General features: G+C 56.3%; 1 protein-coding gene across 6 annotated transcripts in view; it reads right to left on the bottom strand.

The window, feature by feature from the left end:
* Positions 1–1,280: 1,280 nt before the first annotated feature.
* The window catches only part of PNPLA6 (patatin like phospholipase domain containing 6), a 37,457-nt gene continuing 19,954 nt past the window's right edge, over positions 1,281–18,783 (bottom strand). For 5 of the 6 annotated variants that reach the window (XM_038567403.1, XM_038567399.1, XM_038567402.1 and 2 more), the window contains 29 exons: positions 18,587–18,727; positions 18,335–18,494; positions 17,905–17,985; positions 17,560–17,688; positions 17,096–17,176; positions 16,845–17,007; positions 16,513–16,596; positions 15,932–16,041; positions 15,640–15,807; positions 15,476–15,553; positions 11,244–11,449; positions 10,884–11,015; positions 10,676–10,799; positions 10,122–10,235; positions 9,773–9,848; positions 7,990–8,130; positions 7,741–7,804; positions 7,299–7,467; positions 6,978–7,160; positions 6,709–6,827; positions 6,343–6,499; positions 6,016–6,132; positions 5,859–5,928; positions 5,305–5,421; positions 3,169–3,470; positions 2,216–2,332; positions 1,907–2,006; positions 1,682–1,791; positions 1,281–1,571 (listed from right to left, as the gene is read on the bottom strand). In XM_038567403.1, coding sequence (XP_038423331.1) covers positions 1,497–1,571; positions 1,682–1,791; positions 1,907–2,006; positions 2,216–2,332; positions 3,169–3,470; positions 5,305–5,421; positions 5,859–5,928; positions 6,016–6,132; positions 6,343–6,499; positions 6,709–6,827; positions 6,978–7,160; positions 7,299–7,467; positions 7,741–7,804; positions 7,990–8,130; positions 9,773–9,848; positions 10,122–10,235; positions 10,676–10,799; positions 10,884–11,015; positions 11,244–11,449; positions 15,476–15,553; positions 15,640–15,807; positions 15,932–16,041; positions 16,513–16,596; positions 16,845–17,007; positions 17,096–17,176; positions 17,560–17,688; positions 17,905–17,985; positions 18,335–18,494; positions 18,587–18,727 — 3,688 coding nt within the window. In that variant the 3' untranslated portion in view covers positions 1,281–1,496. Of the gene's footprint in view, positions 1,572–1,681; positions 1,792–1,906; positions 2,007–2,215; positions 2,333–3,168; positions 3,471–5,304; positions 5,422–5,506; positions 5,624–5,858; positions 5,929–6,015; positions 6,133–6,342; positions 6,500–6,708; positions 6,828–6,977; positions 7,161–7,298; positions 7,468–7,740; positions 7,805–7,989; positions 8,131–9,772; positions 9,849–10,121; positions 10,236–10,675; positions 10,800–10,883; positions 11,016–11,243; positions 11,450–15,475; positions 15,554–15,639; positions 15,808–15,931; positions 16,042–16,512; positions 16,597–16,844; positions 17,008–17,095; positions 17,177–17,559; positions 17,689–17,904; positions 17,986–18,334; positions 18,495–18,586; positions 18,728–18,783 lie in introns of all 6 variants that reach the window. The other variant, XM_038567400.1, reaches the window with a different exon arrangement.

Genomic DNA, 18,783 nt, shown 5'->3' with positions numbered 1-18,783 from the left:
AAAAGGAAGGACATTCTGACACCAGCCACAACATGGATGAATCTTGGGGGCACCATACTTAGTGAACTAAGCCAGTCACAAAGGGTCAGATACTGTAGGATTCCACTTCTATGGGAAGCCACTCCATAGAGACAGGAAGTAGATGGTGGGAGCCCGGTGCTGGGGGAGGAGATGGGGAGTCAATGGCTAATTGGGGCAGAGTTTCAGTTTCAGGTGAGAAAGTTCTGGAGATGTATGGTGGGGATGGCAACACAACAACACAACAATGTGTGTGTGTGCGTTTAGTGCCTGTGAGCTTTACGCAGAACAGCACGTGATAAAGGCAGGGACTGGGAGCCCCAGGAGGCCTGCAGCACATAGTAGGGGCAGTGGCCAGGAGCCAGGCCCAGGCTAGAGTCCTAATGTCCAGGTTGGTCCTGGCTCCTGGCCACTGCCCCTACTATGTGCTGCAGGCCTCCTGGGGCTCCCAGTCCCTGCCTTTATCACGTGCTGTTCTGCGTAAAGCTCACAGGCACTAAACGCACACACACACATTGTTGTGTTGCCATCCCCACCATACATCTCCAGAACTTTCTCACCTGAAACTGAAACTCTGCCCCAATTAGCCATTGACTCCCCATATCCCTCCCCAGGTGAAGCCAGGGAGGCTCAGAGAGTTTCAGTAACAAGCCTGAGGCGACCAGGAAGAGGCAAGGCTGGATTTTCACACCAGGCAGTTTGGCTCCACAGTCTAGAGACACCAAGACCTTGGGGATGGGTCTCAGCCTACTGTAGGGAGAATGAACACTGCACTGATTCTGTGTGACCTCAGCTACATACACGGTAAAGCCAATGCCTTGGAACTTCTGAAAGTCCTTAAGCTCTGTGCATCCGTGTGCGTGTGTGTGTGCACACGTGCCTGTGCATGCACACGGGGTGCCCTGGGAACCAGGCTCTGTAGTGCACACAGTAGGGACAGAGAGGATACACAAAGCTCTAGCATACAGTAGGACCAGCTAAGCACAGAGGCTGTGAGAACTTAGGCAAATGAGGGGTGGGCCAGGGTGGGCCCCCAAGAACATCTGCAAACCCCCCACCAGGGGTGCACATGGCATTTAGAGGTCCCGTAGGACTACAGGGGAATTGTACTCACAGTGGGGGAAGCTAGTCGGGCCTGACACCGGGCCCGGTCACGTGGGTACATGGACAAGCTCCAGGCTGTTTTGGCGCCAGCTCCAGTCATCCTAGTCATGGAAGGTGGGCAAGGTGCCCCCCTGAGCCCAAAGATGACACGAGGCCACTTCCAAGAGAGGAAGGTTTATTGGGAGTGACTGGTCATGGTATCAGTGCAGTGCTGTCCCTCCCCTTGGGGGCAGGGCAGTCCAGTGTGTGGGCCCTGGGGGCTTGGGTTCAAGGGGGACCCAGGAGGGTCGCAGGAATAGCAGCAGGCAGAGGAGTGAGCCACCCTCACAGGGCTCAGCCCTGACCCAGCCCCAGGGGGACCCCTCTCGAGGTCCTCAGGCATCCGCAGCCGTGGTGGGAGGCTCCAGGGGCACACAGCGCCGGTGCCGGAGAACTGACTTCTCCTCCTCCTGCAGGGACCGGAGTGCCACACATAGCAGCCAGCACGGGACACTGGTACACGTGCCTGCGTCGGCCACGTAACCCTACCCAGTGGAGGGCCCGGGCCACCCATTCTCACCATCTCAGAGGCAGTGCTGGGGCTCGCGCCCTCGGGAGACCCCCCTTCATCCCGTGAGCAGTCAGGGCCCGCATCCTCCTCATACTCCGTCAGGCAGTCCGACTCCTCCCCTGCAACCAGGCAGCAGTGTGAAATGAGGGGGTGCGGGCTGGCCTGGCCCCTCCAGCCATCATCCACGCATCCCGGGCCCAGCTCCCCCAACCCCAAGGCGCCCTGGCGCCTCACCATCGGCACAGCCATCGGAAACGTAGCTGGTTGTAGGGGGCTCGATCCGAGACACAATCTCCGCCAAGTCGGTGAAGCCAGAGCTGGGGAAGGCCAGCACCTGTGGAGTGACCAAGTGAGGGACTTAGCGCAGTGGGGGGGTGGGGAGTCGTCTGTGGGGTCCTGGAGTGTCAGGGGCTGTGGTGTCTTGGGGGAGCTCTCTGATCTGAGGGGCTCAGCTAAATCCAAGGAGGTCTGGGGCCATCTGAGTTCTGGGGTGGGGGAGTCTGTTGCTACGCGTGGCCCCGCTGGGGCAGGTCGCAGGCTTACGTCCGCACGGCGGCTCTCGTTAAGGTCAGCAGACCTCCGGTCCGTGAGCATCTTTTCAATGATGTCGCCCCGGCTCCAGCCCCCGAACACCGCCTTCCCGTACTGGTAGCCCACATCCTGCAGGAAGCGACGAGGCTGGAGCCGTGCCTGCAAACCCCATTCCCCTGGCGTTTTCCCTGCCTCACCTCCTCTGCTCATCTCCAGTCTGTTGACCCTACCTTGGCCCCTCAAAAGCCTGACGCTCTGGGGGAGCTGCAATCGGAACTCAACCTATTTCAGAGGCGGCAGCATGTGGCACACCTGTCCCCGTCTTCCTCATCCTGTGCCCCTGCCAGACATGACCCACCAATCGCTCTATGACCTTTTGCACTCAGCCCCACACAGTGTGCCAAGTGCCACACGGCACAAGACGATGGAGTGTAAGCGCATTTCAAGGTCTGCGGATACGCATCACGTCTGCAGACGTCACCATCTGCCAAGCTCATGACAGACACCGCTAATCCATCATGGCACACTTCCCCGGTGGGCCCGGGGCTCTGGGCAGCAGCTCCCGACCAATTTCAGCTGGTGTGGGCTAAGCCGTGCTGTTCGGGTCAGTAGCACGTGACATATACACACACGGCTGCACACCCCGCCCGTGCTTGTGGCAAACAGGACTAAGTGACCAACGGCTCTCGGTCCCGTCAATGCAGAAAGGGTGTTGAAAAATCTCTCCTGTGCTTCAGGCAGTGCAGCGGCAGCTACTGGGGAGCTAGCACTAACACGGCACATGCACAGCCACCTGCCCCTGCCGCACTCACTGCAGACATCACACATCAATTACCATTGCGCTGCTCATGGATCCCACTTGGGAAGGGAGCCCTACATTCCTTCCCCTCGTGTCGCTCTGGGCTTTAGGTAGTAAAGCTCTGGCGGCCCACCACACTGGCACCATGCCACTCCCACCCGCTCACATAGATCTGATCGAACTTCCCGAAGTCCATGGTCTTGAAGCAGTCGATGGGCGGGCGCAGGTACTCGCAGTAGGAGCTGGACTTAACCACCTCCAGCTGCCGCACGCAGGACACGTAGGCCAGGCGAGACTGGATCTCGGCCATGTCTGGAACCTTGATCTTGTCTGCCCAGGGGTTCAGCCGCTTCCACAGCAGCCACCAGCCAGACAGGCTGTCCCCATAGGTGCTGAGGTCCGTCTCATCCTGGCTTCCCACGTCGATGGCGATGACTGTCTTGGCACCCATGCTGCGGGCGATGTCCGCTGTGGGGCCGGGGGGGGGTCAGCAGGCAGCGCCCCCCACCCCAGGGCCCGGGGCAGGGAAGTTCAACCCAGTCCCACAAACACCATCATGCAAATGGTCACACAAAAAAACCCATGCAAACAACATGCCGGTATCAAAGGGCACGGACATGGATGCCCGTGACGCTGAGGAGGTGGGGCTGGGCCATGGAGCTTGTAAGTCTGCGGGACCGGAGCCAGCGGGACGGAGGGGATGGAGGCAAAGGGACAAAGTTGCTGGGAAAAAAAGACACCAGGTTAAACACATGAGAGGGGGACAGAGAGGCAGAGAGACGTAGAGTCACAAGGCCACCAGGACACAGAGACACAGGAAGATAGAGCCAGAGAGGCAGGGGGTCTAAGGCGCAAGGAAACAGGGAGAAGTGTGGAAGTCAAGCCGCAGGAGAGAAGCACAAAGAAGCAGACACAGCAACAGGGAAAGAGGGATCAAAGAAAGAAATCAAAGATACGGAACGAGAGAGAGCCTAGGGAGGAAATCGGGGCTGAGACGGGGACAGGGGGCAATGACCAAGAACGAGGGGGTTCAGGGAACCAGGAGAGAGGAGTGAAGGATAGGTGATGGCCTACTAAGGAGGGTGGTGTGTCTGTGGGTCCATGTCTGCACGTGTGTCCCACTTAGGGTCCCTGAGTGGGTCTGGGGGGAGGGGAACAGGGTCCTGCAGCCAGGACCCTGAGAAATATCTGAGTCTCCACCAGACTTTGCACAAGTCCCTCATGAGCTTATTGGTGTGTCGAGGAACATGTGTCCACATCTGATCCCCAGATGTGGATGCATCTGTGAGTGTGTGTGTGTGAATGCACACTTCTTGTCTCTATCTCTATACGCACACCTGGGCGTGCGTTCCTTCCAGTCCCCGTATGTCTACATCAGCACTTGCAAGTTCCCAGTGCCAGTCCGCCTGTACACCTGTCTACACACACCCACACGTGTGTGGCTGTTAGTGTGTGAACCTGCACAGAGCAGGTATTTGCCAACGGCAGGAATTTGCCAACTTTTTCTGTAAGGGGCCAGAGAGAAAATAACTTTGGCTTGACAGCTATGTGGCCCCTTTCACAACTATTCAACTTTGCCGCTGTGAGCACAAAGGCAGCCACAAGACAAGGCATAAGTGACTGGCTGTGGCCACGAGCCAATAAAACTTTCTTTACAAAATCAGGCCCGGGGCAGGATTTGCTGCAGTTGGCTGATCCCTGGCCCAGCCTCCAGGGCCGAGTGTTTGGGTAGCTTGCACATACATCAACTTGTGCGCACTCACTTGTGGGCATGTGGAATCATCTGCACACCCAGCTCCTGCTCATCTCTACGTGTGAGGTCAGCAGACCCGAAAGCTCACCTCTAGTGCACAGGTCCTGCCACCCGCGTGTGTACTCCTGTGCACGTTCAAGGCAGTATGCAGTGCATATGTAGACAGACTGGTGTGCATGGACACATGCCCTATTTCGTGCACACGTGTGTCTAGCCATGTGCAGGTGTATGACTATGCTACCTGCAGCGTGAGCACGTGTGTGGCTGGAGTGAACCCATACAGGTGTCCCACGGTCTCCGTACGCTCCTTTGCACGTGTGCATGCGTGTCTGCATGTGTTCATTCACACTGACCACAGCACAGGGATGCACTCAACTCCATACACCTTCATCTGTGGGCACTCCCACGTACCTGCTGGTGCCCGAGTGTGCGCATGTGGCCTCCCGTGCACCTGTCTGCATGTGCGTCTGCACATGGGCCCATCTGCTTACGAGTTCACCCGTGCATCTTTACGCACAGTGGGGACCAGGGGAGCGGGCAGCCACTTGCCTGGCAGGTTGTTGATGTAGCCGCCGTCCATGAGGAGGTGCCCGTCCTTCGGGTCGCACAGCGGGGGCAGGTAGCCCGAGAGCGTCATGCTGGCGCGTACGTACCGCCACAGGGAGCCTGCCCGGCAGGACACACAGACACAGACACGCACAGACACGCTCAGACATGCTGGAGGCCCGGCCAGCCCGGTGGGCTCGCTGACCTGGCACGTTGTTGACATAGCACCCGTCCACCAGCAGGTGCCCGTCCTTGGGGTCGCAGAGTGGGGGCAGGTAGGGGCAGTAGGAAGCACTGGCCCGGACGTAGCGCCACACGCAGCCTGCGGGGACGGTGTGAGGGGTTGAGGCGCCTGACTAGTGTGCCGGCCCCCCACCCCTGAGGAGAGACATACCTGGGGCCTCTGGGGCATTAGTGGGTGATGGTTAGTGCTCGGCAATCAGGCCAGGGTGGACGGTCACTCATGTTAACAATGTCCCAGCCGCTCAGCTGCCCTCCCTGCACCCCCTCCCCACACAGCCACAGAGGTTGTCATGGGGCCAGCTGGGGGCACCCACCATCTTTGTGGACACGCATGGCTGAGGCGGTGATGTCCGTGGTCACATTGAAATACGGCAGCCACAGGTCCTGTGGGGACAGGGACCACGGTGGGAGGGGAGTGAGGATTCCTGTGGGGGGCAGGTGGGGCAAAGCAGGCCAGGGAGGAGGGCCCACCTCGATCTGCTTGTCCTGGAAGACTCGATGGATGCTGCGGTTGAAGGCCGAGCCGGTGAACATGGAGGTGACAGGGTACGTGAGGTCCAGCACAGGCTCCATCACCGAAGTCATGCTCTAGGGGCAAGGAGGCCAGCTGGGATCAAACAGGAGTGACTCGGGGTCACTATCCTGCAGGTCACAAGGGATAAGCAAGGTCCTGGAGCTACTGCCATCGGGACCCAGGTGGGATTCACAGATTAAGTCAGGAAAAGGCAGAGAAAGCCCAGGGGCCCCTCCAGGATGGGGTGCTCCTGCAGTAGGTGGGCCTCTCCCACCCATGCACACCTTGGCCCACTCCCGGGCCCGCTGCTTGGTACGACTGGCACTTCGCTCCTCTGCGTACAAGGCCCCGATGAAGGAGCCGATGGATGTGCCACCCACCAGGTCGACAGGGACGCCTGCCTCCTCCAATGCCTTCAGCACCCCGATATGTGAGCAGCCCCTGCAAGGGAAAGGAAACTCAGGGACCCACCCAAGACCTCTGCCACACTGTCCCTCTCCCTCCTTTCCCCTCTGCCTCCCATCTCCCCCCACCCAGGCAAGGAACAAGTACCAGCCCCACCCAGGGAATAAGCTCCACCCCTAGGCACTCAGGCCCCCTAACCCCGCCCCTCAGGGTGACCCCCACGGAGCAAGCCCCACCCCTCTCACCTGGCCCCGCCCCCACCCAGCACCAGGGCGATGGTGTTGCCTGTGAGCACCCGTGCCAAGCGGGAGAAGTCGCTGTGCCGGTCCGCGCGCCTCGAGAAAACCTTCTCGTAGAGCTCGTGCTGGGATGCGGGGTTCGGGGGACATGGACAGAGAGGCATGAGGATGGGGGTGCAGGAGGCAGTGTCTGGACCAGCACGGCTCTTGCCCCCACAGGCTTCCTGCCCCAGAGAGGTCCCTCAGAGGCCCCCTCCTCCCAGCGCTGCGCTCACCAGCTTGGCAGGGCTGCGGCGAGAGAAGAGGCGGCGTGGACAGCGCAGATGCAAGTGCCCCGAGCACCAGCTGCGCATGTTGAGCCACTCCACAGTGCGCGTAGGGCCTGGGCCTTCCTCACGGTGTAGCAGCACCAGCTGCTTGAGGGCACGCACTGCTGTATTCTCCAGCATTTGCTCCAGCTGCAGTCGAACGGAGGGTGGAAGTTACTCAACTTCGGTCATTTCCTCCCCACGCCCACAGTGAAGGTGCACGGGGTGCAGGCACCCAAGGGCAAGGGATCAGGTCCCGGGGGTGAGGTCACTGTGCAGTCTCCCGACCTGGCCGAGCGTGGGCTCCTGGTCGCCCAGGCCCACGATGAGGATGCAGTCGGCCTGGCGTAAGCAGCGGACTGTCCAGGGCGTCAGCGATGCGTCAGTCTGGTAGAGCACTATGCGGTGCGCATCCTCCTGCTGGGCAAGCCACCCTGAGAGCCGGAACTCCTGGATGCTGGGTTAGGGGTAGGGATGCGTCATCCTGGGGGCTGCTCAGGGGTCACACACCTCCCAGAAACCATGTAGCTCCGCTACTGGGAGGAGGGGAACTTAAGACACCAGGCCCCCACAACATGTCCATGTCCCCAGGGGCGACCCAAACCATGTTCTTCCACTGAGTGGATGGAAGGGGCACGTGCTCCTTGGTTCACAGCCCAGAACTCAACCAGATCTGAAAGGATTCTAGGCTTCAAGTCTAGCCCCCACTCCTCCAACTCCGACCACATACCTATCCAGAGCAGAGGCCCCCAGGCGGGCCCGGATGATGTCACTGTTGAGGAGGAGCGTGGGACCTGGGGATGGGTGGGGATGGGTGGGGATGGAGAGTTAGGAACCCAGGTCAAGAGAACGGGGGTGCCTGTCTCGCAATCCACCCCCATCCCCACTGACCCACCCGCTGACCACTGCCCCACCCACATACGCCCTGCCCCACACAGACCAATGGCCTGTTCTCACCACCCCCCACCCCCCAACTAACCAATCGCTTGCAGAGCATGCTGCAGCTCCAGAGTGAAGGCCACCATGGGCACCTCGGCACACACTGGCAGGACGGCCACTGTTGCCAGGTTGCTGGCTGGGTTGGTAAGCTCCGAGTGAGGGGGAACGCCTAGTCCTGAGCCTGCAGAGACCCCAAAGAAGGAGTGTGTGATCCTGAGTCTGGAGCAGTAGACCTGTCTCCTCCTCCCCAGAAACCCCTGCCCTTCATCACCTGACGGAGGTTTAATGACGAGATTATGGACCCAAGGCCTCACTGTCCCATCTTGGTAAGACCTAGCCAACTGACCTTCAGTTTGGAGCCTAATCTCAACAAGAATCCATCACGTAACTCTATGACCGCTCCACTCTATGCACGGATGGATTCATGCCCCTACCCTATCTGCCCTTGGTGCTTCTGTCCACTGAAGGGACCTGAACACAAAATGGGACAGAAACAAATGTATTTTTCACCCATTTACTGCTTCCCAGCCTTTCCACTAGCATCCTAGACCAAGCCCTTACTCCCTTCTCTTGCCTGGACCTCTCGCTGCCTCCTCCCCTCCAGCTGCTTCCTGTAACGGTCTCAATAAAGTCCCGAGCTCCCAGCCCCATCCCCCTCTTTTTCGCCCATGCTCACTTTCCTCCTTGCAGTGCTTCAAAACCACCAAACCCTGTGCACAGGGCCTTCCTCTTTCTTGTAAATGCCAGACCCTATCTCATTTGTCAAGTCTCAATTCACTGTCCCCCAAAAAACCTCCCTCCCTCCCACAGTCACACTCCATCGACCTTCTTATGTTTTCTTCACTGTATGTATCAGCTTGTGACCTCACAGTTTTTCTTTGTATTTTTAAAATACTTGGCATGCTGACCTGTAAACCCTTCTAGGAGTCTTGTCTGCCTCTCCCCACCCCACACTCATCACAGAACCTAATACATATTAAGTGTTCCCTGGAAAACTTATCTGTATCCCATCAACAGAGAGGTACTCAGGGGTCAGAGATCTTAATGTTTCTGCCCCAAAGGCTGCCCCACAATTGTGACAAGGGTGGACCAATGGCCTGATGGAAATAAATGGGCATTTGTACACATGGATCAAGACTGAGGTAAAAAATTCTGTCAGGCAAAACCCTGAGCATGGGAGGTGGTCCTTAGCCAAGGCTCACCATTGCCCTCTACCATCCAGGTGTCAAAGCTGAAGGGAGTAAGAAGGGCAGGTGTAGAGGTCGGGCTGGTCCAGGGTCGGCTCACCTTTACATAGAATCTCAGGCCTGTATTTCCGGGCACCTAGAATCTGACTCCATTCCCGATGTACCCTAACTCAGCGAACCACACCTTCCAGCTGGCCAGTAGCTTCAGAAGCCACTTCCCAATCTGGTCCCTGGCCCCCCCGCTCTACCCCACGGACTTCATTTCCCAGCATATCCTTCTAAGGACTACCTCTCCCAGTGTGCTCAGGATGTAAGCTCCATCCTGCCCCGCAGGCCCGGACACCCAGACACAAGCTCGTGCCTAAAGACTCTGCCCTCAGCACGAGATACTTCCATGAGAAGCATGGCCTGGGTCTTGGGCTGTTTCCTCACATGCCCAGGACCCCAGATCCATCCCCCACCCATGCCAGCAGGCACCGGAAATCAGATCTCACTCCTTCTTCAAGCCTGCCCAGAGCGTGGTTTATCCTCCGGACCCCATTTCCCAGCATGCCCAGAGCTTAGGGCTCCCTTTCCCAGAGTGTCCCAGGTGTCGGACTGCATCCCCCAGCATGTCCAAGGCCAGCTGGGTCTCACCTGGGAAGGGTCCTTGCAGCTGCTGCAAATTCCCCAAAATTTTCTGGCTTAGCAGGTGGATGAGGCGAGTCACGACCTGAGGCGTGGGAGGCCGGCATTCCAGTGAGGCGAGAGGGGCAACTGTGCACGTCCTACTTTTCTCTCCTCCTACTGGGGTGCCAGGGTCCCCATCACGTGGGCCCCATCCCCAAGAGCCCTGCTCTCACTCGGGAGTTTTGCTGCCTCCCTGGGGTTCTATCCACCCCCTAACCCCCCCACCTCTGTCTGTCTCCATGTCTCCACTACTCTGTACTAGGCCCGTTCCCCCCCCCCCCCCCGCCCCCAACCCTGCCCCAGCTTCCAGCCTCACCTGTGGGTATCGACGTTTGATGTGGCCCAGAGTGCCCTCCGGGAGTTTGGCCAGCTCTGTGTCCCGCACCGCGTGCACCGTTGTGGCACGTGGCTGCCGTGTCAGCGCCTCCACCTGGGGGGCCACGTGCATGCATGACCAGGGCTGCTTGAGCCGGGAGGCCGGAGAGAAAAGGGGGAGCCGACCACGGGTGCAGACAAGAGGTACCACTGCCCTACCGTGACAGACTCCCCATACAGGTGGAGATCAAACCCCACTAATCATTAGGGCTTCGGGGAAAGGTTGAGAGCAGAGATCCATGCTCAGGAGGAGGAAGATTGTCTCCTCATCCAATAGAAGTCTGGGGATGGAGTCCGATTAAGACTCACCACCCCAAGAATTTGCCCCCTCCTCCTGCCCTCAGGAAGGAGCTGAGCAAGTGGACTGGGCTAGGCCAAAGGCTGGGAGCCGCCATCACCAACCCAACAGATTACCCGGGATGATGTGTTTGCTGGGAGGAGTGAGGGGAACCGTACTGGGAGTAATCAGAGGACGGTGGGTGGGGCGGCACTCACCACGCCAATGAGGTCCCCACGGCCGTACTCGCCCACCAGCTCCTTCTTGCCGCTGCCGCGCTGGATGACACTGCGCAGCCGCCCATTGAGCACAATGTAGGTGCAGTCGGAGCGGTCACCCTGCCTGGGGTGCGGAGAGGGTAAGACAGGGTTGGGACTAGGCCTTCCTCAGGCGAGGTCTGCGCTGCAAGAAGGGGCAGGGCTGTACCTGTACAAAGCGCGGCCTGCCTCCACCGCCGTCCAATCGATGGCAAAGTCCATCTGGCGCACAAAGGGCGACATCCTGGCGGCCACGGTGTGCGCAGCACTCAGCACCACACTAGGCTGTGCACGCATGATCCTGTAGGAGAAAGTCAGGGGTGCATGGGCTGGGGGGTGCCCTGGGACATTCCTTAGGAAGTGGAGAGGGTGGGTGATGCCCTGGCGGTGGGATCAGAAGGGCTCAAGCTGCCCTGGAAAAGCGCTGGGCATCCAGAGGGATGACCTCTACCACAGCAGAATGGAATCAAGTGGGGACCCTCCAAGTGCCACTCCCACCCCAACACTGGGTGGAGGTGCCCAGCCATACTCATAGAAGTCGGACTTAGAAATCCTCAGGAAGGTGCAATCACGCTGGGCTCTCAGTGTGAAGATGAGGGGCTCGCCCGTGAGCACTGCCAGCTGCCCCACCAGCTCCCCAGGTTGTGCCACGAACAAGCATACATCCTCTGCCTTGTCGATCATGCGTTGGTAGACATGCAAGCAGCCCCACAGCACAAAGTGCAGGCTCACATCCTGTGGGGCAGAGGCAGAGATGGGCACAGAGGCAGCAATCTCAGCCCCAACTCAGTTCAGTGCACCCAGAGGAATGGCTAAGGAAGGAAACGTTGAAGGAGGGAGTAAAGGCTTCAGATAGCTCTGGGCTGCGCAGCATATATATCGAATTCTCATTCAGCACCCAGGGCAATTGGTACTAATGGGTCACCAAAATCTAAGCCCAGACTAAGGTCCGTAAACTCTTTTTTTAAAGAAAAAAAATTATTTTTAGGTAACCTCTATGCCCAACATGATGCTCAAACTCACGACCCTGAAATCAAGAGTCACGTGCTCTATGAAGCCCATAAATTCTTTTCAGCATAGCCAGCAAGAGGGTGCAGGAACCTCTCTGCTTATGCTGGCAACCAGTTAGCCCATGTAAGAATAAAGCTGGACCCTTACCTAACACCATACCAAAATGGAGCAAAGACATGGATGTAAGAGCTAAAACTCTAAAATTCTTTGAAGATAGCAGTCAATCTTTGTGACTTTGAATTTGGCCACAAATTCTTGGATATGACACCAAAAGTATAGGCAAAGTTAAACTTTTTTTGAGTTAAAGTTAAAACTTTTTTTGAGTTTCAAAGCACACTATCAAGAAAGTGAAAGGACAACCCAGAGACTGGGAGGAAATACTTGCAAATCACGTATCTGCTAAGGGTCCTGCATCTAGAATGAAGAATTCTTACAACTCAGAAACAAAAAAACATAACTCAATTTAAAAATGGGCAACGGCTCTGAATAAACACTTCTCCAAAGAAGATAAAGGTCCGATAAACACATGAAAAGATGCTCAAAATCAGGGGCACTTGGGTGGCTCAGTCAGTCAGTTTAGCATCTGCCTTCGGCTCAGGTCATGATCCTGGGGTCTTGGGATCTGGCCCCACATGGAGCTCCCTGCTCAGTGGAGAGCCTTCTCCTCCCTCTCCCTCTGCCCCTCCTCCCTGCGCATGCTTTCTCTCTCTCTCTCTCTCTCTCAAATAAACAAAATTGATAATTAAAAAAAGATGCTCTAAATCATCAATCACTAAGGAAATTCAAATCCAAACCATGAGATGCTCCTGTATACACGAGGGTGACTAACATTAAAACATGTTAGAGAGGATACAGAGAAACCAAAATCCTCATACACTGCTGGTGAGAATGTAAAATAGTGCAGCTGCTTTGGAAAACAGTCCAGCAAAAATTAGAAGCAGTCCACCAACAGTTAGAAGTAGAATTGCCCAGACCCAGCAATGTGACTCCTAGATATAAACCCAAAAGAAATGGAAACCTACACCCCCACAGAAATTTGTACCGAAATCTTCAGGGCAGCATTATGCACAATAGCCAAGAAGTGGATATCACTCAAGTGTCCATCAAGGGATGATCAGGTAAACAAAATGTGGGAGACCAACATAATCGATTATTTCGTCATAAAGGAGTGACACTGACACAGCGCAGTGTGGATGAACCTTGAAAGCATGATCCTAAGTTGAAAAAAAGTCAGACACAGAGGGCCACGTCATGGATGATTCCATTTATACAAAATGTCCCAAATGGGCAAATCTATATAGACATAAGATGAGGAGTTGCTTATAGCTAGAGTCAGCATCAGGAGGTAGGAGGGTGATAGCTAAAGGGTATGAGCTTTCTTTTCAAGGTGATGAAAGTTTGTTTTTTTTTCTCATTTACTTGAGAGAGAGACCACACTCGAGCACACGCACAAGTCAGAGGCAGAAGCAGCAGCAGATTCCCCACTGAGCAGGGAGCCCAACTCAGGGCTCAATCCCAGGACTCCGGGATCATGACCTGAGCTGAAGGCAGACACTTAACCGACTGAGCCACCCAGGCGTCCTGAAAGTATTCTTTCAATTCAAAAGTGATAGTCGTGATGGTTGCAAACTTAACGAATGTACCAAATACCACTAAAAAAAACAACAACACTGAATATTATATGTAAGTTACATATGAATAAATATATACAAACATAAAAAATACAAGTAAATATAAATATATAAATACACACACACACATTTTTTGCTCCCAGTTTCCTTGTTCCACTCTATCCCTGGTAACTTCCTTTTGTTTCCTAGAGATCAAATATCCTGTTCCTACCACAGGATATTTGCACAAGCTTTCCCTCTACCTAGAAAGCTCTTTTCTCCCCCTTACACCTAATTAATTCCTCTTCATCCTTCCTCCTTAGCTGGAGGCCACTTCTTCAGAGGTGCTACCCTGCCTAAGCCAGATTTTGTAAAGCCAAGAACATCTTTTTACATGTAAGCATGAAGCACATATGAGTTTACAAGAATAGTGTAATCCTTTGAGTTGGTCAGAACCGTGGGCCTCCCAAGGGCAGGGACCTTGCTGGTGTCTCCTGCCTCTGCAGCCCCAGGAGATGCACATGCATGCTGGAACCTTCTAAGACAGAAGTTCCAGACTCAGTTCGGGATATGAGTGGGAGTTACTAATATTAAGCTGCTACTTGTCATCAGATTGGGAATCATATGTCTCTTCACTGTGGGACTTGTCAGAGCCTTGAATAACAAACGGTGTTCACTAAAAGATTCCACTAAGGGATTAAATAGCCGAAGTTTTCCAAATCTGTTTGAGCAGAGATCCTTTGTGATACAGATGTTCCATGAAGCACACTTTGGGAAATGTCTGTAAAGCAGAGTTTCTCAACCTTGGCACTATTAACATTTGGAACTAGATAATTCTGCTGTGAGGGGCTGTCCTGTGCATTCCTGCACCTTTGGCTTTACCCACTTATTAGATGCCAGTAGCACCCTCCCAAGTCGATAAAAAAAAGGTCTGGGGTGTAGGTGGGGGGTAAAACTGCCTCCAGTTGAAAAATTACTGGTATGAAATTCTGGAGGCAGGCAGAGCACATTAATGTCCCTCACAAAGATCTGAACCCCGCCCCTGCCCCCCCCCCAGAAGACTTGAGTGGCTGCAGACCACTGTGGAACCTTCTAGCCAGTCTAGTCTGTTAACAAGCCAGTCTGGGCTGAGTTGAGCCCAACAGAGTCACCCAGATAAGGAGGGGCCGGGCACCCCATGACAAGATCCACGGTTTGACTACACTTCCTCTGCCCCTGCTATCACAATCAGCTGGCAAAAGCCTCACCCAACTTCCTCTATAGGCAGGAGCCCATTCCTGCAATGAGCAGCTCGAGGTGACAGCTCAAGCAACAGATCAAGTGATATAACGGTATCCCAGGCAGCTAGCAGGTGGGCTGCCCCCAATTCCACACCACGCCCCCACCAAGCCCAGGTCCTCCCCTGGACCTGTCACCTCTGAAAACCTTAGCTAGTTCAGAACCATTCTTTAATCCTCGTGACAACTCTAGCAGAGTTACTGTTATTACCCTATCCCGTGGATGAGGAAGCTGAGAACTTTCTCAATGATTTGCCTAGGTCACAGAAGAAGTCAGGGTGGAGTGTGACTGCAACTCTGGCCCGGTTGCAATCAGAGTTTGCAATCAGACTCTGCAAACAGTCCAGAGCCCTCCTCCTCCATAATTCTGGCCTGTGAAATCATGACTAGGTCTCAGTTTCCCGACGTGGACAATAGAGGGATTCGTAGGATACAATTTCCTACACTTCCTGGCTGCAGCCACGGAGCACTGATATCCAGCTCCCAGGGGCTGCTTCACAGCCTCCAGGTCCAGATTCGGATCCATACACACCTATCGCACACCCATCCCAGCAGGGGCCCAGGAGAAGCAGATACTACGTCAGAGTATACCGAATAATTGAAAGGCCAGAAAACAGAAGTTACAAGAAAGGCCAGGGCAAGTAAGAGAGATCTAGGGGTTGTGGTCTTCAGGTAAAAGGTTCAAGGATTAGAGAAAAAAAGCCAGTAGGTCCAGAGGACGTAGGGATCAGAGTCATAGCATTTAGGGTCAGGGACGGAAATCACACGTTGAGAGATGTACACATAGGGTCAAAGAGCAAGGACCAGAGGTCAGAATAAGGTCTTGGGTCAGACTTATATTAGAGACCAGGGCTCGGCCTCACCTGGTCCCCCTGGCGGGCGATGATGGTGCCAGCTTTGGCATGATGTAGCAAGACCCGGCTGTTCAGGAGGGATGGGTCCTGAAGAGAAAGGGGGGGTTGAGATGGGCCCATCTAGGCCTCCTTGCCCTCCTCTCCACGTCCCCCAGGACCCCATGGCCACCCACCTCAATCCGCATCAGTTTTGCCAGCTCCCGCTTCGCTGCCTCGAAGATGCTGCTTGTCTGGCGTCCCTGGTAGGGCCCGAAGGGGCACCCACCGGTGGCCAACTCGTCCTCGTAGTAGCTGTGCTCACAGGCACCTGCTGGCTGCTCCCGGGGCTCCTGAGTGGGGGTCTGCATGGGGCAGGGCCTGTGACCTCTGTGCTCCTACCTGACCTTCTTTCGGGGATGCCACCGTGGGCCAGGCCAGGGTGCTGGGAGGGCACTAGGGAGGGGGGCGCAGAGGGCAAGGCCTTACCCGAGCAGGAGCTGCCTGGGGCCCCCCTGAAGCCTCTTCCTGCAGGGACACGGAGATCCGGCCACGTTCATACGCCATGTCAAAGTCTGAGCGGGGGCCACCTTGCAAGCCTGCAGTGGGCAGGGGTATTTTGTAATAAATGATAAAAATGAGACTGATCCCAGTTGACTTATTTGGCTTATCTGTGCAGACATGACTACTCTACCACTGCACTCTCCCTCAGAATCCTTCTTAACCACAGCTGGGAAGACACCATCTCAACAATTACCAAAAAAAATCACAAGAATACAATTAGTAGGGCAGCCCCGGTGGCGCAGCGGTTTGGCACCGCCTGCAGCCTGGGGTGTGATCCTGGAGACCCGGGATCGAGTCCCGCATCGGGCTCCCTGCATGGAGCCTACTTCTTCCTCTGCTTCTCTCAATCTCTCTCTCTCTGCCTCTATGAATAAATAAATAAAATCTTTAAAAAAAAAATACAATCAGTATTCCCACTTCACAAATGGGAAAAATCAAGGCTGGTACACCTACATTCAACCCAAAAGCCTGATGGTCTCCCCCACCTCCCACCTGGCACCCCAAACCTGAGATGTCCACGGGCATGGAGATGCAGCGACTCAGCAGGGGGGCAGAGGGAGCCTCCAGGGATGTGGGCTTCACCGGGTCCCCTGGGAGAGACACGTGTACAGGCTCCTGCCCCTCAGAGCCACCAGGCCTAAAGCTAGGATTACAGGGTAGGGAACTGAGTGGGGTTTAGAGAGGGCTCAGCCCACAGTGTCTGAGGCTGGGAGACTGGGAAAGCGATTCTGATGGTTCCCGGGGCCAAGGCCAGGGCTCTCTGGGGGACTGGACCAGAGTCAGAGCTGGGTACCTAGCTAATGGGTCCCTGGGAAATGGCCAGGGTCATCTATGATACCTGTAGGTCCAGGCAGTGGGGCCCCGGTGGGGTCAGGCGGCCGGCCAGGAGTCTCCCGAGGCTCCTCAGCAGCTGAGGCACTGACCACCCGCTTGGAGCCACGCACAGGGCTGGTACGGGAGGGAAGGCCAGGGCTGGGGAAGAGGCGCAGGGGCTGGATCTCCTGGTGGCAGAGAGTACCCTTGTGGTATGTCCTGGGAGGCCTGTGTCACAGCCCCAGCCTCCCGCCCTGAGTTCCCTGTGCAACTCACGTGGCTAAACAGCTCGTTGGTCAGACCCAGGTAGTTGTGAAGTGCCAGAAAGGTGACCCGCTGCAGCCTCACCATGATGATCTGCGGGGGTGTGGCCAAAGGGGTCGGGGCCAGGGAGAAAAGGAGGGGAGATACTGGATGACCAGAATCAGATGACAAGAAGCAGGAAAAAATTAGGTCTAGGCATCAAGGGGGTGGGGTGTAGGGAAGGTCAAGGTTGGGAGCAGTAAGGGGCTGGCCAGGGGCAGAGGCAGGGAGAAACCCACAGTCAGGTGGCAAAAGCCTGGGGAGAAGGGGTGGAGGCAGCTCAAGGGAGGGGACAGCACACTCCCCCCCCAAGACCCGGCTGCTCAGGCCTGATAAGCACAGCTCGAGCCCCTCCTGGCCGCTGAGCTCCAGCCCACAGGTGCCCGGGCTGGGGGGATGGGTCGGGGCAGGTGGAGGGAGGCCGGAGGCATGCTGACCTGTACGACCCGCACCAAGCTCTCGGGGTACTTGGTGAACACGGCGGAGAAGGCCTCCACTGGCAGCCGCAGCACTGTGGAGTCGCGGGCTGCCCGGGCAGACACCGTCCGCTGGGGGTGCTGGTGGCCCTGGAGGGGGATGGGGCAGGAAACGGGGGGGAATCAAGATGAAGGCCTCCCTCGCTGCTCCCCCAGCCCACCCCGGTACCCATGCCTTGAGAGACCACTGGCAGCATCAGAGGGGACTAAGGGGGGATTGGAGCCCCCCCAGGCAACTGTTTGCAAACCAGCCCCACTGACTGTCCTCATACCCAGCTTCTTTGTCCCCTAAGACTGATCACTCACGGTGATGACGTCCAGGATGCTCAGAAGGCTGTTGACACTGTCCCCAGGGACCACCTCCTTCACCACACACTCCTTCCCATCCTGAAACACAGAAGATGGGGGTGCTGACCAGAGCTGTCCCCACCCTGCCAACTGCCATTCTACTCCCTGAGCATGCCACCAGCTCTCAACCTCACCAACCAGTGATCACTGACACCTTGATCCCGAAACCACCAAATCTTTGACCAGCATCCATTTTCTGGCCATCACTAACCATACCTGCCGACTGTGTAGACCAACCCGACACCCCTGGGCATTCGTTTCCAACTCTTGCCTGCACGTCTCAAAAAAATCCACAAACCCTGCTGACCAACAGCAATGCCTATCCCGATAGCCACTGCCCATCCCCACTGCCCATCTCCCTGTGGCGGCCCGTGGTTGGTCCACTCACAGGCCCTGGCAGACAGAGCTCCAGCAGCCCATCCTGCACCACATAGATACTGGCATCTGGCTGGCCTGGCCGGAAGACATAGTCACCCTGGCTGAGCCGCTGGAAAACCATGTGTCGGCAGAGCTCCAAGAAGAGTGGTTTCTCGAAGTGGCCCAGCACCCTGTTGGATGGGAGAAAGATGAGGAGAATGCAGGAGGTCAGGTGAGCCCCCAGCTCTGCAGTCCTCCTCCCCGCCTGCACCCCAACACTGACCGGACATTCTTGAGCATGTAGAGCACCTCGGAGGGCAGGTGGGAGTTAGCCAGGTCACCCTCCGTCAGGTCAGCCTCCAGCACCGCAGGTGGGGGCTCCTTCCGCTGCAGCGTTGGTGCCTCCTTCTGGATACGCAGGATCCTGGTGGGAAGAGAGGGGTGCAGGGGGCAGGTAGGGAGAGGGCTCAGGCAGACGTG

Source organism: Canis lupus, chromosome 20 (genome assembly GCF_011100685.1).
Source record: "Canis lupus familiaris isolate Mischka breed German Shepherd chromosome 20, alternate assembly UU_Cfam_GSD_1.0, whole genome shotgun sequence".
Lineage (NCBI taxonomy): Eukaryota > Metazoa > Chordata > Mammalia > Carnivora > Canidae > Canis > Canis lupus.
The sequence above is the reverse complement of the archived record's forward strand: the minus strand, read 5'-3'. Positions and strand labels throughout refer to the sequence as shown.